This window comes from Panthera uncia, assembly GCF_023721935.1.
Source record: "Panthera uncia isolate 11264 chromosome A1 unlocalized genomic scaffold, Puncia_PCG_1.0 HiC_scaffold_16, whole genome shotgun sequence".
Lineage (NCBI taxonomy): Eukaryota > Metazoa > Chordata > Mammalia > Carnivora > Felidae > Panthera > Panthera uncia.
In genome coordinates this window covers 78,762,543-78,778,975 of record NW_026057576.1, presented here as the reverse complement: position 1 = coordinate 78,778,975, position 16,433 = coordinate 78,762,543, and the positions used below count along the sequence as shown (strand labels likewise).

General features: G+C 49.4%; 1 protein-coding gene across 3 annotated transcripts in view; it reads left to right on the top strand.

The window, feature by feature from the left end:
• The first annotated feature begins 742 nt into the window (after nt 1-742).
• TUBGCP3 (tubulin gamma complex associated protein 3) overlaps nt 743-16,433 on the top strand; it is a 73,924-nt gene continuing 58,233 nt past the window's right edge. The window contains exons 1-3 of one of the 3 annotated variants that reach the window (XM_049647240.1): nt 743-1,000; nt 10,368-10,475; nt 14,362-14,429. In XM_049647240.1, coding sequence (XP_049503197.1) covers nt 925-1,000; nt 10,368-10,475; nt 14,362-14,429 — 252 coding nt within the window. In that variant the 5' untranslated portion in view covers nt 743-924. The other 2 variants (XM_049647239.1, XM_049647241.1) reach the window with 2 other exon arrangements.

Genomic DNA, 16,433 nt, shown 5'->3' with positions numbered 1-16,433 from the left:
AGTTTCAAATGCCTTGTGATGGCCTACTGATCTGCCTTGTTCTCTTCGGGCCCTTCCCCCCTCAGTCTTCATAGGCCTGACTTAGTCTTCAGATGACTAGTTACCCCAGACGTGTGGGGAGGGGAGCCTGGGGTTAGGGATGGTGAATAGTCACATGCTATCTATGAAAACCTAGAAAGTGTACTGGGTGTCAATGTCAACCAAGTGTCAAAACCCATAAAATCTTGCCTTTAAGCAGACTTCTTCCACCAAAAGTCAGCTTGAGCCAATGATGTTTAAAAAAAAAAAAATCTACGGGGGCTCCTAGGGGGCTCAGTCGGTTAAGCGTCTGACTTCGTCTCGGGTCATGATCTCACAGTTCATGGGTTCGAGCCCCGTGTTGGGCTCTGTGCTCACAGCTCACAGCCTGGAGCCTGTTCGGAGTCTGTGTCTCCCTCTCTCTCTGCCCCTCCCTTGCTCGCACTCGTGCTCTGTCTCTCAAGAATAAATAAACATTAAAACTTTTTTAAAATTATGGATTATAAAGATGCTATTGAGCACAGAGCAAATCAGTGGCCTTCCTGACCTCAGGGGTGTTGGGGGACCTGGGCCACAGGACCCCGTTCGAGGACCGTGCGGTCTGAGCAGCTGGAGCAGCTGGTGCCGGAACCCTTCACGCGCGGTAGCCGCGGTCCGGGGACCGCGCGCCACGGAGTGGGGAACTCTGAGGCCGGCGCACCAGCGCCCCGAGCGGCCGGAAGAAGCGGGGCATTGTGGGAAGAGCCCGCGGTTTCGGCGGGTTCCGTTAAAATGGCGGCCTGGTCGCCGGCGGTGCCCGAGAGGCCGTAGCCCGTCGGGGACGACCGGATCCTGCGTGGCGTGGGGCGTGGGGCGGGCGAGAGCCGGGGGGCTCTGCGGGGCCCCCGCGGGCGGTCCCAGGCGAGGATGGCGACCCCGGACCAGAAGTCGCCGAACGTCCTGCTGCAGAACCTGTGCTGCCGGATCCTGGGCAGGAGCGAAGGTAGCGGGGCTGGGTCGGGGGCTCGGGGCCGAGGCGTGTCCCGGAGGCCGCCCGTCAGCCTGGGATCCGGAGGCCTCGCATGGGCGGCGGGGTTGGGGAGGGGCGCGTCCCCGGGGCGGGGCGGCCTGCGGAGGGCTTGCAGCCCCGGGGGCGGAGGCAGGGAGGCCGGACCCCGGCGGGGCTGAGTCACCGCTCCGGGCGCAGCGGGCCCGGGGGGCGAAGCCGGGCACGGCGGCTCGCGGGCGCGTCCACCTTGTTCAAAGTCACCGGGGAGACAGGGCAGCGGTGGCCTGGGCCGGGTGGCCGGGAGCTGGCGAGCAGCAGCGTGCTCCCTGCCCCCCCGGGAAGGTCGAGCGGTCGGAGTGTGCTGCGAAGCGGGGGTGCGTGACTGTTACCTCCCCGATTTTCTTCCAAGGGCTGAGGTTGGACTTGGTACGAAGCTGTCCTGGAGAGGCCGCCCTGCGGATGCCGATACCCAAGCCCAGCCCTGCGGGGCGTGGAGCCATTGCGGCCGCGGTGTTTTACGATTTGATATGGCTTGCCCTCTTGGTGTTTGTTTTGGCGGGACGCGAAGGGGATGCGTGGAGTCCACCCTGGAGGGATTTTCTGGGTAACTGAAGACACGGGGTTGCTTATGCCTTCAGCGCTGTGCGGTGGACGAGAAATCGTGCAGTTTTTGCTGGAAGACTTTACACAAAATTACTTTGAAAATATAATGACCAAATTTTAACTTTTCGCGATTCATGACAATTAGGTACATACTTGATTTGATGTTCTATGATAGCCGTAGGAGTAAAAGCTGGATTTTTTTTTTTTTCCCGTCAGCCTATTCAATGACACCAACCTCACACAGTTCTTGGGACATTTTATAAAGTTTAAGTCTGTCCCTTTGGGCTCCCCAACCCTAGGCACTATGCTGGGTGCTTGTGTGATGCGGAGACGCACAGACCAGTGATTCCACTGGTAGATGTACATTCTAGGGGAGGAGTCGTGGTAAAATAGGTAATTGTAGGTTAGGGATAAATGCTGAAACGGAGATAGAGCGGGTGCTGGGATTTTGAGGGAAGAAGTGAGGGAAAGCCTCTGCGGAGATGATTCGATGGACTGGAGTGAGGGTAGGGGGGCCCAGGAGCACCTGGAGAGGGTTCCCCAGAGAGAGGACAGGTGCACAGGTTGCGAGCCTGGCTTGTTGTTTTCAGGTTTTGTCTCCAGCTTTCCTGTACGTGCACCTCAAGCACCCAGTGTTACCTTTCTGATTCCATGTTCCTGATCCTAGGAGAAGCCAGAGGGCTGAGATTGCTGGTTACCACTCACTCACTCTAACGCCAGCGGTCTCACTGTGCCGGCGGGTCCTCGGTTTTCCTTCCAGGATAAGCCACACGGTTGTCCGTTCCCCCCATGCTCATACGTGGACTTTGAAGGCCACTCATTGTGAGGTAGCATGATGTTTCTCGATAAAAAAAAAAAAATTCTTTTTTAAAATTTGAGGCTCTTTTTGATTGTTTCACCCTTCAAGGAGATTAAAGCACTTATCTTCAGCAGAGTTCTGCCTCCTCCTGTCTCTCTTTAGAACAGTGTTTAAATGTAAGAGTAAATATGTTCTCTGCGAGATCCTGAGGGGATCCTCTCTGAACAAAATGGATCATAAAATCCATCAAAGATGATTCCATTAGCTCTGTTCTGGACCGCGAGGATTGGCAAACCATTATATTCGTAATTCCAAATACATGCTATTTACTGAAGAATTTATAAGTATTTAATAGCTTGCCTTGTTCTGATTTGTTCTACCTTACTGAACAAAAGCAATATTAATTGCTTCCTTTACAGTGTTTGACATTTAAAAAAATCTTTTCGTTAGTGGGTATTTTATCTGGTAACTAAGTAGAACATTTGATTAATTCTTTTTCTAAGGTCATGTTATAAACAATTGGCCTTGTATTATTATAATATTGCTTTTCCAAGACTATGATATTGAGGAATAATTGATACCTGTTACTTTTATTTTATAATTTTTTTTAATGTTTATTTCCGAAGGAGAGAGAGAGACAGAGCGTGAGTGGGAGAAGGACAGACACACACACACACACACACACACACACACACACAGAATCTGAAGCAGGCTCCAGGCTCTGAGCTGTCAGCACAGAGCCCGACGCGGGGCTCGAACTCATAAACCGCGAGATCATGACCTGAGCCCAAGTTAGATACTTAACTGACTGAGCCACCCAGGCGCCCCCTGGTGCTTGATATGTTTATAAAGTTAACGTAATCATTATTTCTCACCTTTTCCAGCCTTCGAATTTGCTTGAAACACACACATACTGCCAGCCAGTGTGTTCTGGATGTTTCAGAAGCAACCTTCCTTTTCATACTTTGTAATCCTTTTCCTAACTAGAAGATAACAAGCACAGTGGGTTTTGTTAGGTGAGTATTTGAACACAAATGCTCAGGGGCAGCTCCAGTACACTGTGCACTGAGGTGAGATGACTATCTTCTGCTGTGACAGTGCTGTGAGCGTGCTCCGAGCCACGGCGCAGGTGGACGGGGTGCCGTCCTGGTGACTCGTGGGCCTCACGCGGTATTGCTGTTGGTGTCATGATTTTCCGAAGTGGTGAAGAGCCCTTGATGAAGTTCCAGATGAATGAATTATGGTCTTCCTTGATTATATACTTGGGAAAATCAACGTATATTAAATATATGTTAAAAGTTACATTAAGTGTATGTTGAAATGTGCACTAAATGTCTACTGACATAGAAATTCCAGTGTTTTAGGCTTCATTGGAAAGTTGTGCTTAGTGGGCTTACTGTTATTTTAAAATGATCTAAAATTTAAAAATGATCTCGGTTTAAATTCCCAATCCAGTAAATATTGATATAACCTACACATGAATAAGTAAATCCTCTTAGGGATCCTCAATCATCAGCGTGGAAGGGGACCCTGAGACTGAAAATTTCAGTCTGAGAGCCCCAAGTCTAGAGCAGCATGTCTTGTTTCTGTTTTGGAGCATAGCCTTGCATTCCGTGGGAGCTGCGCGTGGAGTGTGGCCACACGAGAACCTGGTACCAGGGTTGCTGTGGCGGGACTGGTGGTGTGGCAGTGGTCTAAGGGGGGGCCTTTTACGGTAGCTAAGCCTTCACACCTTGTCACCGTGCATCTCTCCATGTGATACCTCCTCGGAATTGATGTCGTGGGCACCGTCTCCAGATAGTGTGACTCTGTAGGTCCGTGTGGGAGCGTGGTGTCTCAAGCGCAGAGTCCCTGTGGCCTGTGGCCTGCGTCTGGAGGGGCAAAGAATTACAGGTTTACATGCTTGCTCTGTGTTGGCCGACATGCCGTCCTGTTCCATAGGACAGCAGTGTCGTGTGTGCATCGCTTCCAAACCACACACCTCCACCCCGCTCACTTTGCGAATCCCAGGAGAGCACGCAGCCGCAGGCTTTGGATTCACTTATTTCTGTGCATCTTTATGTTCATTTTCTACCTGAGTGCTCGTGGAACCCTTTCGGGGTCTAGAAGGTAACTGTCACTTATGAACTCTTGGGCCCACATCGGAGTGCTCTTTGGACCCTTCACGTTGGCATCAGGGCCATGTGGTCCCGCCGTCTCCCTTGTCCTGAACGCGAACCTCTTCTGTGCTGCAGCCACGGGTCCTTTCTAGAGGGGACATCTGATCACGCCAGGTGAAGAGAGTTTGTTTCCTACGTGTAATATACAGGATGAAGGCCACATTGTCTTGCTGAAAAGTTAAAAGCCGGGTGCTTTGAGTTGTGGTTTTAATGGCTATGGCAGACAGATCATGCATTGAAATGACATTTTCAGATTAATACTAATAAAAATACCTAACGTTTTTCAACAACTTACTCTCTGCCACACTCTGCATACACTGTGAGCTGGTGTATTTAACTCCCAATGTTGCTGGACAGTTGGAATACTTCTCACTAACCTCGTTTTGTAGATGGGGACACGCGCGCGGAGAGATAAAGTAGTTTGCTCACCGTCACCAAGCTGGCGAATTGCAGAGCCAGGATCGGAACCCACATCTCTGGTTCTGGAACCTGATGTCTTGAATTAATTCCTTCCTGCTCTTCTGTGTGGAATCTGGCACCTTCCATCTCTGTGCTGAGTGCAGGAACCTAAGCACCTGCCCGGCCTGTGGAACGACCTCTCGCCTCTGTCCTCACCTGTGTGTTCTCCGCACGGCTTGTTTGGAGAGTGTGCGTGGGTACAGCGGCTGCTTGGGCAGTGTGTCCTTGAATTCACTGGTGCCTGCTTCTCAGGGGGATACTCTCAGGGGCTGGGCAGAGGAACACTGCCTTCCTGCCTTGGCTCCTGATACCCAGAGCGGATTGGACGCGAGGACGTAGCACATTCCTTTGGTGTTTGCTGGTGAAAACAATGCAATACTCTAATTTTTCATCTTGGACCTAGCCAGTCATCAAAGAGCTTCAGCCTGGACCTCCTCCCCTGGGACTCCGGATGGAACACGGCTTAGATTTTGGAACTAGCGACACTGGCATCCTTTGAGGGACCGTGGACACAGTAGCCCTTGAATCTCCTCGTGTCCTTTCTTGTGGCGAGTTCCTACATGTCAGAGGGCTGCTTCCTCAGAGAGGCCTTCCCTGACCAGCCCACGTCGCGAGGTCCTCCCTGTTGGCCGGCACAGCGTCCTGCTCATTTTCTTAGGAGCTCTTATCGCAGACGGGTCGCCTGTGGAGTTACTTGCCTTGTGTTTCGTGTTGTCACTGAGCTGCCTGGTGAACCACTATTTTCTGTCCCGTCTTAGGGCCCGTGGTGTTTGGCGCTTAGGAGTTTTCTTTGAATTACTGATTGAACTTAGTTTTTACCTTAGAAATGGAATAATGTTGTGGGAGTGTTAAACTGGAAATCTGTAGTGGATATTGTTTGATGGTTAGGTTCACCAAACAAGGAATGATTGTCACTGTGAAGTTAATAGCCTGTATTCTGTGCGTCTACCTTTGAAACTTAGATAGATTTCACCTAAAAATACAGATGGAATTTTCAGATATTTTCTGTCAGCGGGAAAGAGAGACTGCACACTGGTCTGGCCAGCAGGTAGGGAAGTTGAAGGTGGTTGGTGAGGTGGCAGTGAAATGCTACACGTGCCACAGGTGCAGGGCGTAGAGACGGGAGAGGAGAGGATTTCTGGTGTTGAGTTTTGAATTTTTGTTGGAAAAGTGGAAAGTTTATGAAACTTGGAGTGGAGATGTTTGTCTCAGGTACTTGAGTATGTTAATGAAGTATTTTTTTTTTTTTTTTTGTAGAACTCAGGATCATGGTAATCTAAAAACATTTTCTCAACTAGAACAGTTTTACAGGCACCCTTGCAGGTGAGAAATTTTCAGTGCCACTTTTAACATATTAAAATTAATGTTTACTCCTTAGAAAATGTTAAAGGTGTGGAAAAGTATAAAGAAGAAAATTAAAACTACTCCCTGATCCTGGGACTCCACAAAAACACTTCAGATTACTTCTCTTTGCTGTTTCCCTGCCCTGCTTTGTACGCACTCACCAAGTCCTGAACACATGCTGTGCTGATGTGGTGGCGTTCAGGGAAGACTCTGTAGTCTCTCTCCTGTGTGCGTGTTTGGGTGTGCTTGGGAGAGGAGGGTGGTCTGAAGGGGTGACATTTCCACAGAGAACCGGGGGAAGTGATGGGGTGAGGCCTGGGAGGATGTGGGAGAAGAGTGTCAGGGTCCGGGCCACAAGCCGGGGGTGGGGTGGTATGCTCAAGGGTTGGCAGGGTTGGCCAGACCACGGAGCGCGGCTGGCGTGTGGCCAGTGCAGCTGGGAGGGGAGAGGCGGGATGTGGTGCTGGTGGCGTGGCCAGGGACCGGGGACCAGGGACCAGGTCGGGCAGGCTGTCCTCATGAGTTTGGATTTGATTCTGGGCCTGACGGGAGGGTCAGGCAGAGCGATGACTTTATTTATGTTCTAAAAAGATCGTTCTGACCGCCATGTGGATAATTTGCTCTAAGGGACAAGAGTAGACATAGGGTGGCCGGCTACCTAGGACACCTGCTGCAGGTGGATAGATCCGTGGAACGGGCATGTGGGGACGCACCGTGAGAAATGGATTCAACAGGATTTGCTGGCCTGGATAAGTGCTTAAGAGCCTCATCTCCTAAATCATCAATCAGATACAGAAAGTTTGAAGTGATTTTCCTTCCGTCCACTTGGAAGGTGTTCATTCCTTCACTGATGAGAATCTGCCGTTAAAGTGATTCTTACTCCTTTGAAGCTCCATCTGGCAGCTCATAGGATCTTCTCTTTATCTTTTATGTTCTGAAATTCCGCTCTATGTAAATTTTGCTTTCGTGCTCTGAAACTTTGTCTAGGTGTGGGACTCAAAGTTTATATGGATTAACACTTGGCGCTCCATCAATTTGAGGACTAATTATGGGAAAAGTGCCATTCTTCCTCGTGAATTCTAACTTGTGTTTGTTGTGTTGTTGTGTTTATTGACCCCTGACTAGCTCCATCTGGTGTCTGGCCTAGTTTTTAAATATTTAATAGTTTTAAAAACATTTCACAACTGCTTCCTCTGTGTTGCTGTTTTGCCTCTGGCAGCCGTCCTCTGTTCTAGATTGTTCTGTGTTGCCTTTTTCAGAATATCGTGTAGATGAATCATACCGTGTGTGTTCTTCAGACTGGCCACTTTCACTTTGCTGATGCTTCTGCGATTCACTAGTGGTGCCGCATGTGTTAGTAGGTGACTCCATTTCACTGCAGAGCTGCGTTCCACTGCACGGATGCCCCGTGGCTTACTTGTCCCTGCACATAGGGGGGGTGTCTGCACGGGTCCTGGGCTCTGGCGGTGACGGGGAGTCCTAGGGAACGCGGCTGCAAACATTCACGTACAGAGGTTTATGTCACCCTAAGTTTCATTTCTCTGGAATAGATACAAGTGGGATTGCTAGGTCATGTGAAAAGTGTATGCTTAGCTTTTAAAGAAACCGCTAGAATGTTTCCAGAGTGCCTGTGCCAGCTTCATGCACCACCCCCCCCCCCCCCCCCCCCGCCGTCCCCGGCCAGTGTACGGGACGCCTGGCCTGGGTGCTGGTGGTCTGTTTCATTCAGCAGTTGGGATAGATGAATAAGGGTGTCTCATCGTGGTCTTGAGTTTCCCTGATGACTAACGTCATCTATTTCTGTGCCGTTCACCTTCATGCTGATTGTCTGTTTAACATTTTTAGGCTATGTTTTTTATTGGGTGTTCCCTGCCCCCCCCTTATTGAGTTTTCAGAGCTCTCTCCCTATAATTTGGATTCAGGTCCTTTGTTGTGTTTTGCAAATATTTCCTCAGTATTTTCATTCTCTTAACAGTGTCCTTTGCAGAGCAGAAGTTTAATCTTGGATGAAGTCCCGTTTATCACATTTTTTTAAAAAAAGATTTTATTTATTGCATTAAAAATTTTTTTTTTTACTCTTTATTTATTTTTGAGAGAGACAGAGAGACAGACCATGAGTGAGGGAGGGGTAGAGAGAGGGAGACACATAATCCTAAGCAGGCCCCAGGCTCTGAGCTGTCAGCACAGAACGCAATGTGGGGCTTGAACCCACAAATCATGAGATCATGACCTGAGTTGGAAGTCAGACGCTTAACTGACTGAGCCACCCAGCACCCCAAAAAAGATTTTAAGTAATGTCTACACCCAGTGTGGGACTCGAACTCACAACCCAGAAATCAAGAGTCACACACTCCACTGATGGAGCCAGCCAGGGCCCCACGTTTAACACATTTTTTAATGGGTCAGAATTTTGGTATATTACGTAAGAACTCTTTGTCTGAGTTAGAGTCACAAAGATCTCTTCTGTTGGTCTTTTTCTTCTAAGAGTGTTATGTTTTACTTATGTTTTACTCTTACTGTGATGTAGTCAAGTTAATTTTTGCATGTGTTGTATGGTATAGGGTGAGCTTCTTTTTTGAGTTTACAAAAGAAACCACATTTTTCCCCCACATTTAAGTTGCTTTCTTTCCTTTTTTTTTTTTTTTTCTTTTTAAGTAGGCTTCACGCCGAGTGCAGAGCCCAATGCAGAGCTTGAACTCACGACTCTAAGATGTTAATGGTGTTGCCTGGAGTAGGTTGGGGTGTGCCCTGCTGGGTGGTTGTGCATCAGTGGGAAGGTAGGGGGTGTTGGGTTTGCTAGTGTTCCTTGTATAGGAATTGTGACTCCCCGTGTCTGGGAAGGAGGGATGGCATCCTTAAGTTCAGTCTGCTACTTTTTGTTTTTTAAGTGTATTTATTTATTTTGAGAGAGAGAGAAAGCATGTGAGCGCACACACTAGCAGGGGAGGGGCAGAGAGAGAGAGTCCCAGTGCAGAGCCCAGTGCAGGGCTCAGACTCACGAACTGAGAGATCATGACCTGAGCTGAAATCAAGAGTCAAGATGCTTAACCGACCGAGCTGCCCAGGCACCAGCCAGTCTGCTGCTTTCCTTCGTGCGCCTTTCCAGCAGGCCCTGTGTGAGTTGCCCGGTGAGGCGGTCAGTGGTTGTGTGGGGGACAGAAGGGGGAGAGGCCCCGGGGGCCTGTGGTCCAGCCAGACCTTCTGCTGGTCCTCTTCTGCCCCAGTTCCTTCACACCTTCTGAGGAGTGGGGCCCCCTGCCCTCGGAGCCTCCCTGGGCTTCTGCAGAGGGAGCTGTGTTTCTTGCTGGGACTGGTGGCTCTGTCCCCTCCACCCCCTGCTGCCCCTCCAGTCAGACCTGGAACGGCCCATCTCACTGTCCTGAACCTGCTCCCACCCGTCCGTTTGCTTTGCTACTTCTCACACTGGCTGACTTCTGGTCGGTGCAGTTTCTACCTTGTCTTCTTTGCCCTTGTGGGTTTCTGCTTTTGTTAAACAAGCAAACCACAAAATTCTTTGTTAGTTTAGTGGGGTTGTTGAAGGAAGTAGAGGCAGACATCCGTGGTTAAGCCGTCATCGGTGCCTGAGGTGCACACTGTCTATTAAGTTAGCTGCCCACTTTGGTTTTCTGTGTTTGTTGACCTCAGCCTTGGAGCTTCTCGGACGTTCTCGCGAATGGGCTACTTCTCACGGGCCGTGTTCTGGCTGTGACTCTCCCTGCCCCGTTTTTGTGATCATCGGTCCAGCTCATTGTCTGGGATTCTTCAGCCTTCCTGGCCTGTTGCTGTCTCCCTTTCTTGTTTCTTGGAACTCTCGTTATATTCATTTATTCATTCATTTGCTTTGGTTTCTGAATAGCTTCTCTGTTCTCTCAGTTAAGACCTTGGGAAGCTGGGAGGGAGATCTATGTGCCCGGCCCGCTGTCTCTGGCTGGAAGCGTGAGCTGGTCAGAGCTTAGCCTGATTGGCAATAATTTGCATCTTCTTACTTACCTTTCAGCTGACGTAGCCCAGCAGTTCCAGTACGCAGTGCGGGTTATTGGCAGCAACTTTGCCCCAACCGTCGAAAGAGATGAATTTCTCGTAGCCGAAAAAATCAAGAAAGAACGTACGTATTTTTCTTCAGCGCTACCAGGTGTTGGATTCTGAAACTTGTATACGTGCATATGCGTATGTATCTCTGTGCATGTGTACGTGTGGTCCCCAAGCACAGTGTGATTATAAGTACTATCACGTATATGTAAAAACATGTGTTAACAATATGCACAACTTCGTTCTGATTTTTATCAGAACATAGAGCAATGTTTATTTTTGAGAGAGAGAGAGAGACAGAGAGCAAGCAAGGAAGAGGCGGAGAGAGGGAGACGCAGCATCCGAAGCAGGCTCCAGGCTTTGAGCTGTCAGCACAGAGCCCGACGTGGGGCTTGAACCCACGAACAGTGAGATCATGACCTGAGCTGAAGTCGGACACTTAACCGACTGAGCCACCCAGGCTCCCTGAGGATTGTTTTAAATACTATAGAACTGAATAATTTGAGAGTGTGAGGAAGTTAAAAGGGCTTCATGTATTTTCTTGTATATCTTTTGATTTGCAGTATTTAATATTATGCACCTTTTGACCACATATCCTAGAACACTGTGTTGGCTGTGAAGAGGTCAGTATGGCTTCTAGGGGATTGTCAGTATTCAAACTTCTAATACCTTAGAATGGTCTTTGTGAACATTTTCATTCTGGGCTGATACTGAAAGCTTTCTTAAACGTCATTACCTTGGACAAGAAAGCTCTCATTTACTCGCACCGGGGTGCTGGTGTGTGCTCTGTGTGAGGTGGGGCTTTGCTGCCCTCTGCCCTGCGAGACTGTGTGAGGGAGGGAGGCTTGGAGCACAGGTACCCACGTGCGAATATTTCTCTTGTGCCGGTTGGAGGGTTGTTTTTCTCCAGAGACCAGTTCCCAGCCCCTCGCAGTTCTCTGGGCTCTGCGCCAGGAAAGCAGGCCCTGTCAGCGCGATCTCCCTGCTGAGGCCTGGCTGTCCACCGCCCAGACGCAGTGGGCTTTGCGCTTCCAACTGTGCTGGCAAACTGGTGGCGACGCCGTCTAGGATTTCCATTCTTCACGGCACGGTTCGCCACCCCCAGCTGGTGCTTGGTTCACTGGGTTTGGCCGGTGGTCTGCGACGTCCTGCTGCACGGTGCGTAACTGAGCTGGACGGGAGGCGGTCCTGACGCGCGAGTGCTTGGACCTTGCGGTCCTCGCCCCGGCACACTTGGGCCCCGTGAGCAGTCAGGGGTGAAGTGCCCGTCCACTGAGGTAGCTCAGCCCCTGGTGTTATGCAGCGTGATGTGTTATTTAACGTAGGGGCAGAAATGGAGTATTTATCCCGCTATTAACCTCTAAAAACTTACTTTTATTCAGTAAATAAAACTAAACGTAAGAACGCTGTACTCTTTCTGAACCCTGATGACTATTAATTACATCTCAAATCGTTCTTATATGTCAGACTGTAGATGAGCGACCACCCCAGCTGTTAGGTCTGTGTTCACAGAACCTTCCCTTTGCAGCTTGACATTTCGAGGCCACCTGGTGAGCACATTACCTGTGTAGTAGTTAAAAATAAAGTTTGTCTAGGCTGAGAGTTACGGAACTGGCAGTGACGTTGTTGGAGTGGATACGGCAAGGAAGTCTTGGACTTTCTTGAAGAAGAAAGCTGTATCCGTCACAGTTTGGTTTTTTCTGGTGTATCCTCTGTGTTTTTGAAGAAAGACCTGTATCTTGCCACAGTTCGCCTCCCTGCCCCTCTCTGCCTCTTACCACCGAGTGCCCGCCACTCCTCTCGGACACCGTCTCTGGACCCTGCTGTGGGGCGGCCCCGCCGTGGGGACAGCATCACCCTCTCTGGGCCTGCCGTGGGGAGAGCGTCACCCTCCCTGGGCCCCGGGTCCGGGGTGGCCCCGCTGTGGGGAGAGCGTTTCTGATGGTCTTTTCATGTAATGGTCACCACTGAGTTCTTGTACTTCGTATTTCATTAATTCTTAGATACAGTGTTTACATTTAAGCACTTTTGAAATTTGATTACAGTTTTTGGTAGATATGCTGAGTTGGGGTAGTTCTGGCCTCTTGAACAACACAAAATAATTTTCCATTTTATATGGCCCACTTAGAATATAAAACGGTAGTATGTATTATATTGGAACAAATTGTAAAACTTCTCATGTGTGACAAAATTTAACACCTATTTGTTTTTTAATGTTTCATGTTGGTCAGTGGGGTACCTTGTAACTAAAGATTTGTTTTGCAATCTATTAGGTAAAACATTTTTGGGGGTAAATATTCTGTTTATTTTTATTTGTATTATTTACTGTTTCATTGTCCCACGGTTATTTTGTATCTGTGCATTAGTATTGATCTCATTCTGTAGAAAGAACCTCTCTTAATTTTTTTGTTGTTGTTGTTTTTAGTTAGAGAGAGAGAGAGAGCTAGTTAGCACTCACGAGTTGGGGGGAGGTGGGCAGAGGGAGAGAATCCTAAGCAGGCCTCATGCTCAGCATGGAGTCCAATGCAGGGCTCGAGCCCACAACCCTGGGATCATGACCTGAGCCAAAGTCAGGAGTCAGATGCTCATCTGATTCAGCCACCCAGGTGCCCCAGAGCATCTCTCGCTTAATTTAATGACTGTATTTATTTGGAGCATTTTTATATGTTTTTAAAGGGAGTAAATTATATTATTAAATGTTAATTGCGTTTGTTTAGTTTAATGCATTTTGTAACAACACATTAAAAATTAAAATTTTTTTAAAAATTTATTTTAGGGAGTGCATGCACCTACTCGGCACGGGGGGAGAAGGGTCAGAGAGAGAGGGCGAGAGAGAATCTCACATAGGCTCCACACTGCCAGTGCAGAGCCTGACACGAGGCTCGATCTCACAACCCTGGGATCATGACTTGAGCCCAAGTCGAGTTGGATGCTCAGCCGACTGTGCCCCCCAGGCTCCCAGTAAACAAGACATACATGTTAAAGAGAGCCTTACCTTTGTGCACAGGCAGACCTGACATATGAACGGGATGATGTAACCTCTGGTGTGTGGTTCACAAGAGCAGAACGTGAACACCAGGACCCTTTCCTGGCGATACATGTGAAAAAGTATTGACCATCACACCAGTCACTGTCTTTCTGCAAACCAGTTTAGAGTTAAGTGAACTTGGCTGTTGGGATTTTAAGAAACGAGTCCTGCTGGGTGATTCCCTGGAGACTGGAGAAACTGTTAGCTAGATTTCGAAAGTGGTGCCTTTTCTGCTGTGGCAGGTATGGGGCAGGTATGGGGTTCCTGTGAGGGGCGCTTGTGTGCACATGGTATGTGCAGGGTTGTGGGTGTGGGCGAGTGTGGCCCTCTCCTTTGGGGCCCAGGTCCAGTGTGGAGTCTCGTCCTTTGTGGAACCGATTGGAGCATGGGCTTTGCGCGCATTACTGTGGCTTCCGGGGAACTAGTGAGTGTAGTAGCTGCAGGCGTCTGAAGACATTTACTAATATTGCTGTGCATGTTAACAGAAATGCTTAGAATGTGTGGTTTTAGGTCAAGCTATCATGAATGATAGGCTTGTTGGTTATTGCCCTTTGAATTTACCATTCCCAAGGTATTTTTACTTTACATCTGTCCTTCCAGTAGCCATCGACTAGTTAACCTGGTGGTAGCTTGCCCCACTGGATTGCCTGTTCATATTGGTGGGTAGAATCTAAAAGGTCCCATCGTTTCTGTTACTTCAGCTAACTTTCTCATAGACTCTGATTCCAGCCTAATACTGTCAGCATTTTGCAAATGTCAGAGAGATCAAAGGAATTGACCAAATTCACAGAGCCGAAATGTCACTCGTTATTCTGATTCTTAAGCTCAGGATTCTTTTCAGACTTCAGCTACCTGTGACCGTGGGTGAAATAGTGTCCTAGAAGGAGTTTTGGTGTAGGTGACTAACACGTCGCTTTCTTTTCTAACTTTTCAGTTATTCGGCAGAGAAGAGAAGCGGACGCTGCGTTGTTTTCAGAGCTCCACAGAAAGCTTCACTCACAGGTAGCGTGCACTCCACTACCCGTGAGGCTGTCGGGCTGGTTTGGGGATGTGGGGACTTTTTTTGTGGGATCACATTAAGCCTTTCTGTGCTGAGTAGTGGATCTTCATTGTAGATTGTGTTTGCTTTTGAAGAGATTTTCGAGATTAAAAGTAGGTTTGAGCTGGATTTAATGGGAAATTGCTTATGAAGGTGGAGGAAGCTACATTGGGAAATCAACCAGAATGAGGTAGCCCTCAGTTCGTGTGACGGAAGGCTGCACGTGCGGTAGGAAGCTGGTAGAAGCCTCGACTCGGCTGCATGTGGGGTGACAGCTCGACTTCTCCATTATTATTCCTCAGGCCCTAATTTGTGCTATTGTAGTGAATGACCTAAAACAGTTCTGATTTTGAACATTTTGTGATTGATTGTTGATGACTTGGCCACACGTGGTTTTCTGACCTGTTATTTTTGGAGAAGACGCTGCCCTTCTGGACACCAATAAATTCACTGAATTACAGGGTGAGAGCTTGGTCCATCTGTCTCCCTCCTGCCGCAGAGAAGAACGTGAAATCCCAAGTTTCGTGCTTTGCTCATCCAGTACTGAGTTCACAGTACAGCGATCAAAATCCCCAAGTTGTGCCTAAGGCTGCTAGTGATTAAACTCTTAACTCTTCCAAGTTTTTCTCCTCCTTTCTAACTTAAAATGGTTGTTTTCCAAAACTTTGTTTGGAACACTGAGTGCTTATCCCTGAGCAGTGTGGTGAAGCAGAGCTGGTTTCCTAGGGCTCTTGCCCCCAGAAGCAGCGCGTGGTTCGGCCGGTGGCTGACACGGGATGAACGATGTGAGGACACGATAGTACAGCGCTAGTAATTAACCAGATGAGGAACAGCCGGCCCATCTTTGTGCTAAAACATCCAGTTCTTGGTATCCCTGTTCTGTCCTCTCTCCTCACTGGGTACCCTTCTTGGCAGTGCGTGCTGTGCGAGGTGTGGCCGGGGGGTGCAGGTGCGGTCTGGGCAGGATCGGGGAGGTGATGATGGAGGCCTGTGGTACGGTGTGGAGTGGTTGGGGAAGGGGTCCCAGTGGTCCTGGGCTGCAGTCTGTGTGTGGTTGACGGAGCTGTGGACAGAGGAGGATGGCTGTCTGGGGGAGGGCAGCCCATGCCTTGTGGAGGGCGCTGGGAGAAGGGCGGGCATGAGGGGGTGGCGTGGGCAGCGGCGAGGGTCTTGGAGGAGGTGAACCTTGGCGGGTGGGGTATGGACGCTGGAAGAAGCTAGGTGTCTAACTGCTTCACAGACCCACTTGTGTGGGTGTTCCTCCAGATCTTACAGTGCCCTGGCGTGCATTCTGACATTTAGAATTCGATACATGCGTACATTTAAAGTCTTGAGTCTGAATCAAGGTCCTTAGATTTCAAAATCTAAAATAATGGGGTCTGAAGTGGTTTAGAAGCATTGAAACATCTGTGATGCTGGAGTCGTTCAGCTCGCTTGCCTCAGCAGATCTCTCTCTCCACCCTTCCCTGCCCTGCTTTGGGCTCCGGATGGCCCCCCTGGGGCTCCCTTGTCCCTTCTCTGCCCTGCTTCGGGGTGTCTTCACTCAGAACTGATGGGGCGGGAGGGGAGTGAGGCCAAGCCGCCCTCCTCCTGACAGGCAGTGGCTTGGCAGTGGCTCTGCTGTGCCGCTGGGCCCCGCGGACCATTCCCCTGCCCGCGCCCTGCACCCCCGGCTCATTGGCTCTGGTGGCCCATCTCCTCCCTGGTCCCTCAGGCCTCCATCCTGGCCGTGGTCCCTGCCGGCGTTGTGCCGTCCTGTTTCCCTGGTCTGTCCACGCCTCTGCGTAGTCCCTCCGTCAGACGCTCTCCAGGCCCAGCCTGCGTGTTTACATACCTGTTCTTATGGTAAAAGAATACTGCCTCCTCCTTTAAAAATGCCATTTGCTGATTGTTTTTGGTGCATGATTTTGTTTGGATTTGGAATTTTCTCTGCTCTCCACCCCATAAATTGTCCTTATTTTTCTAAA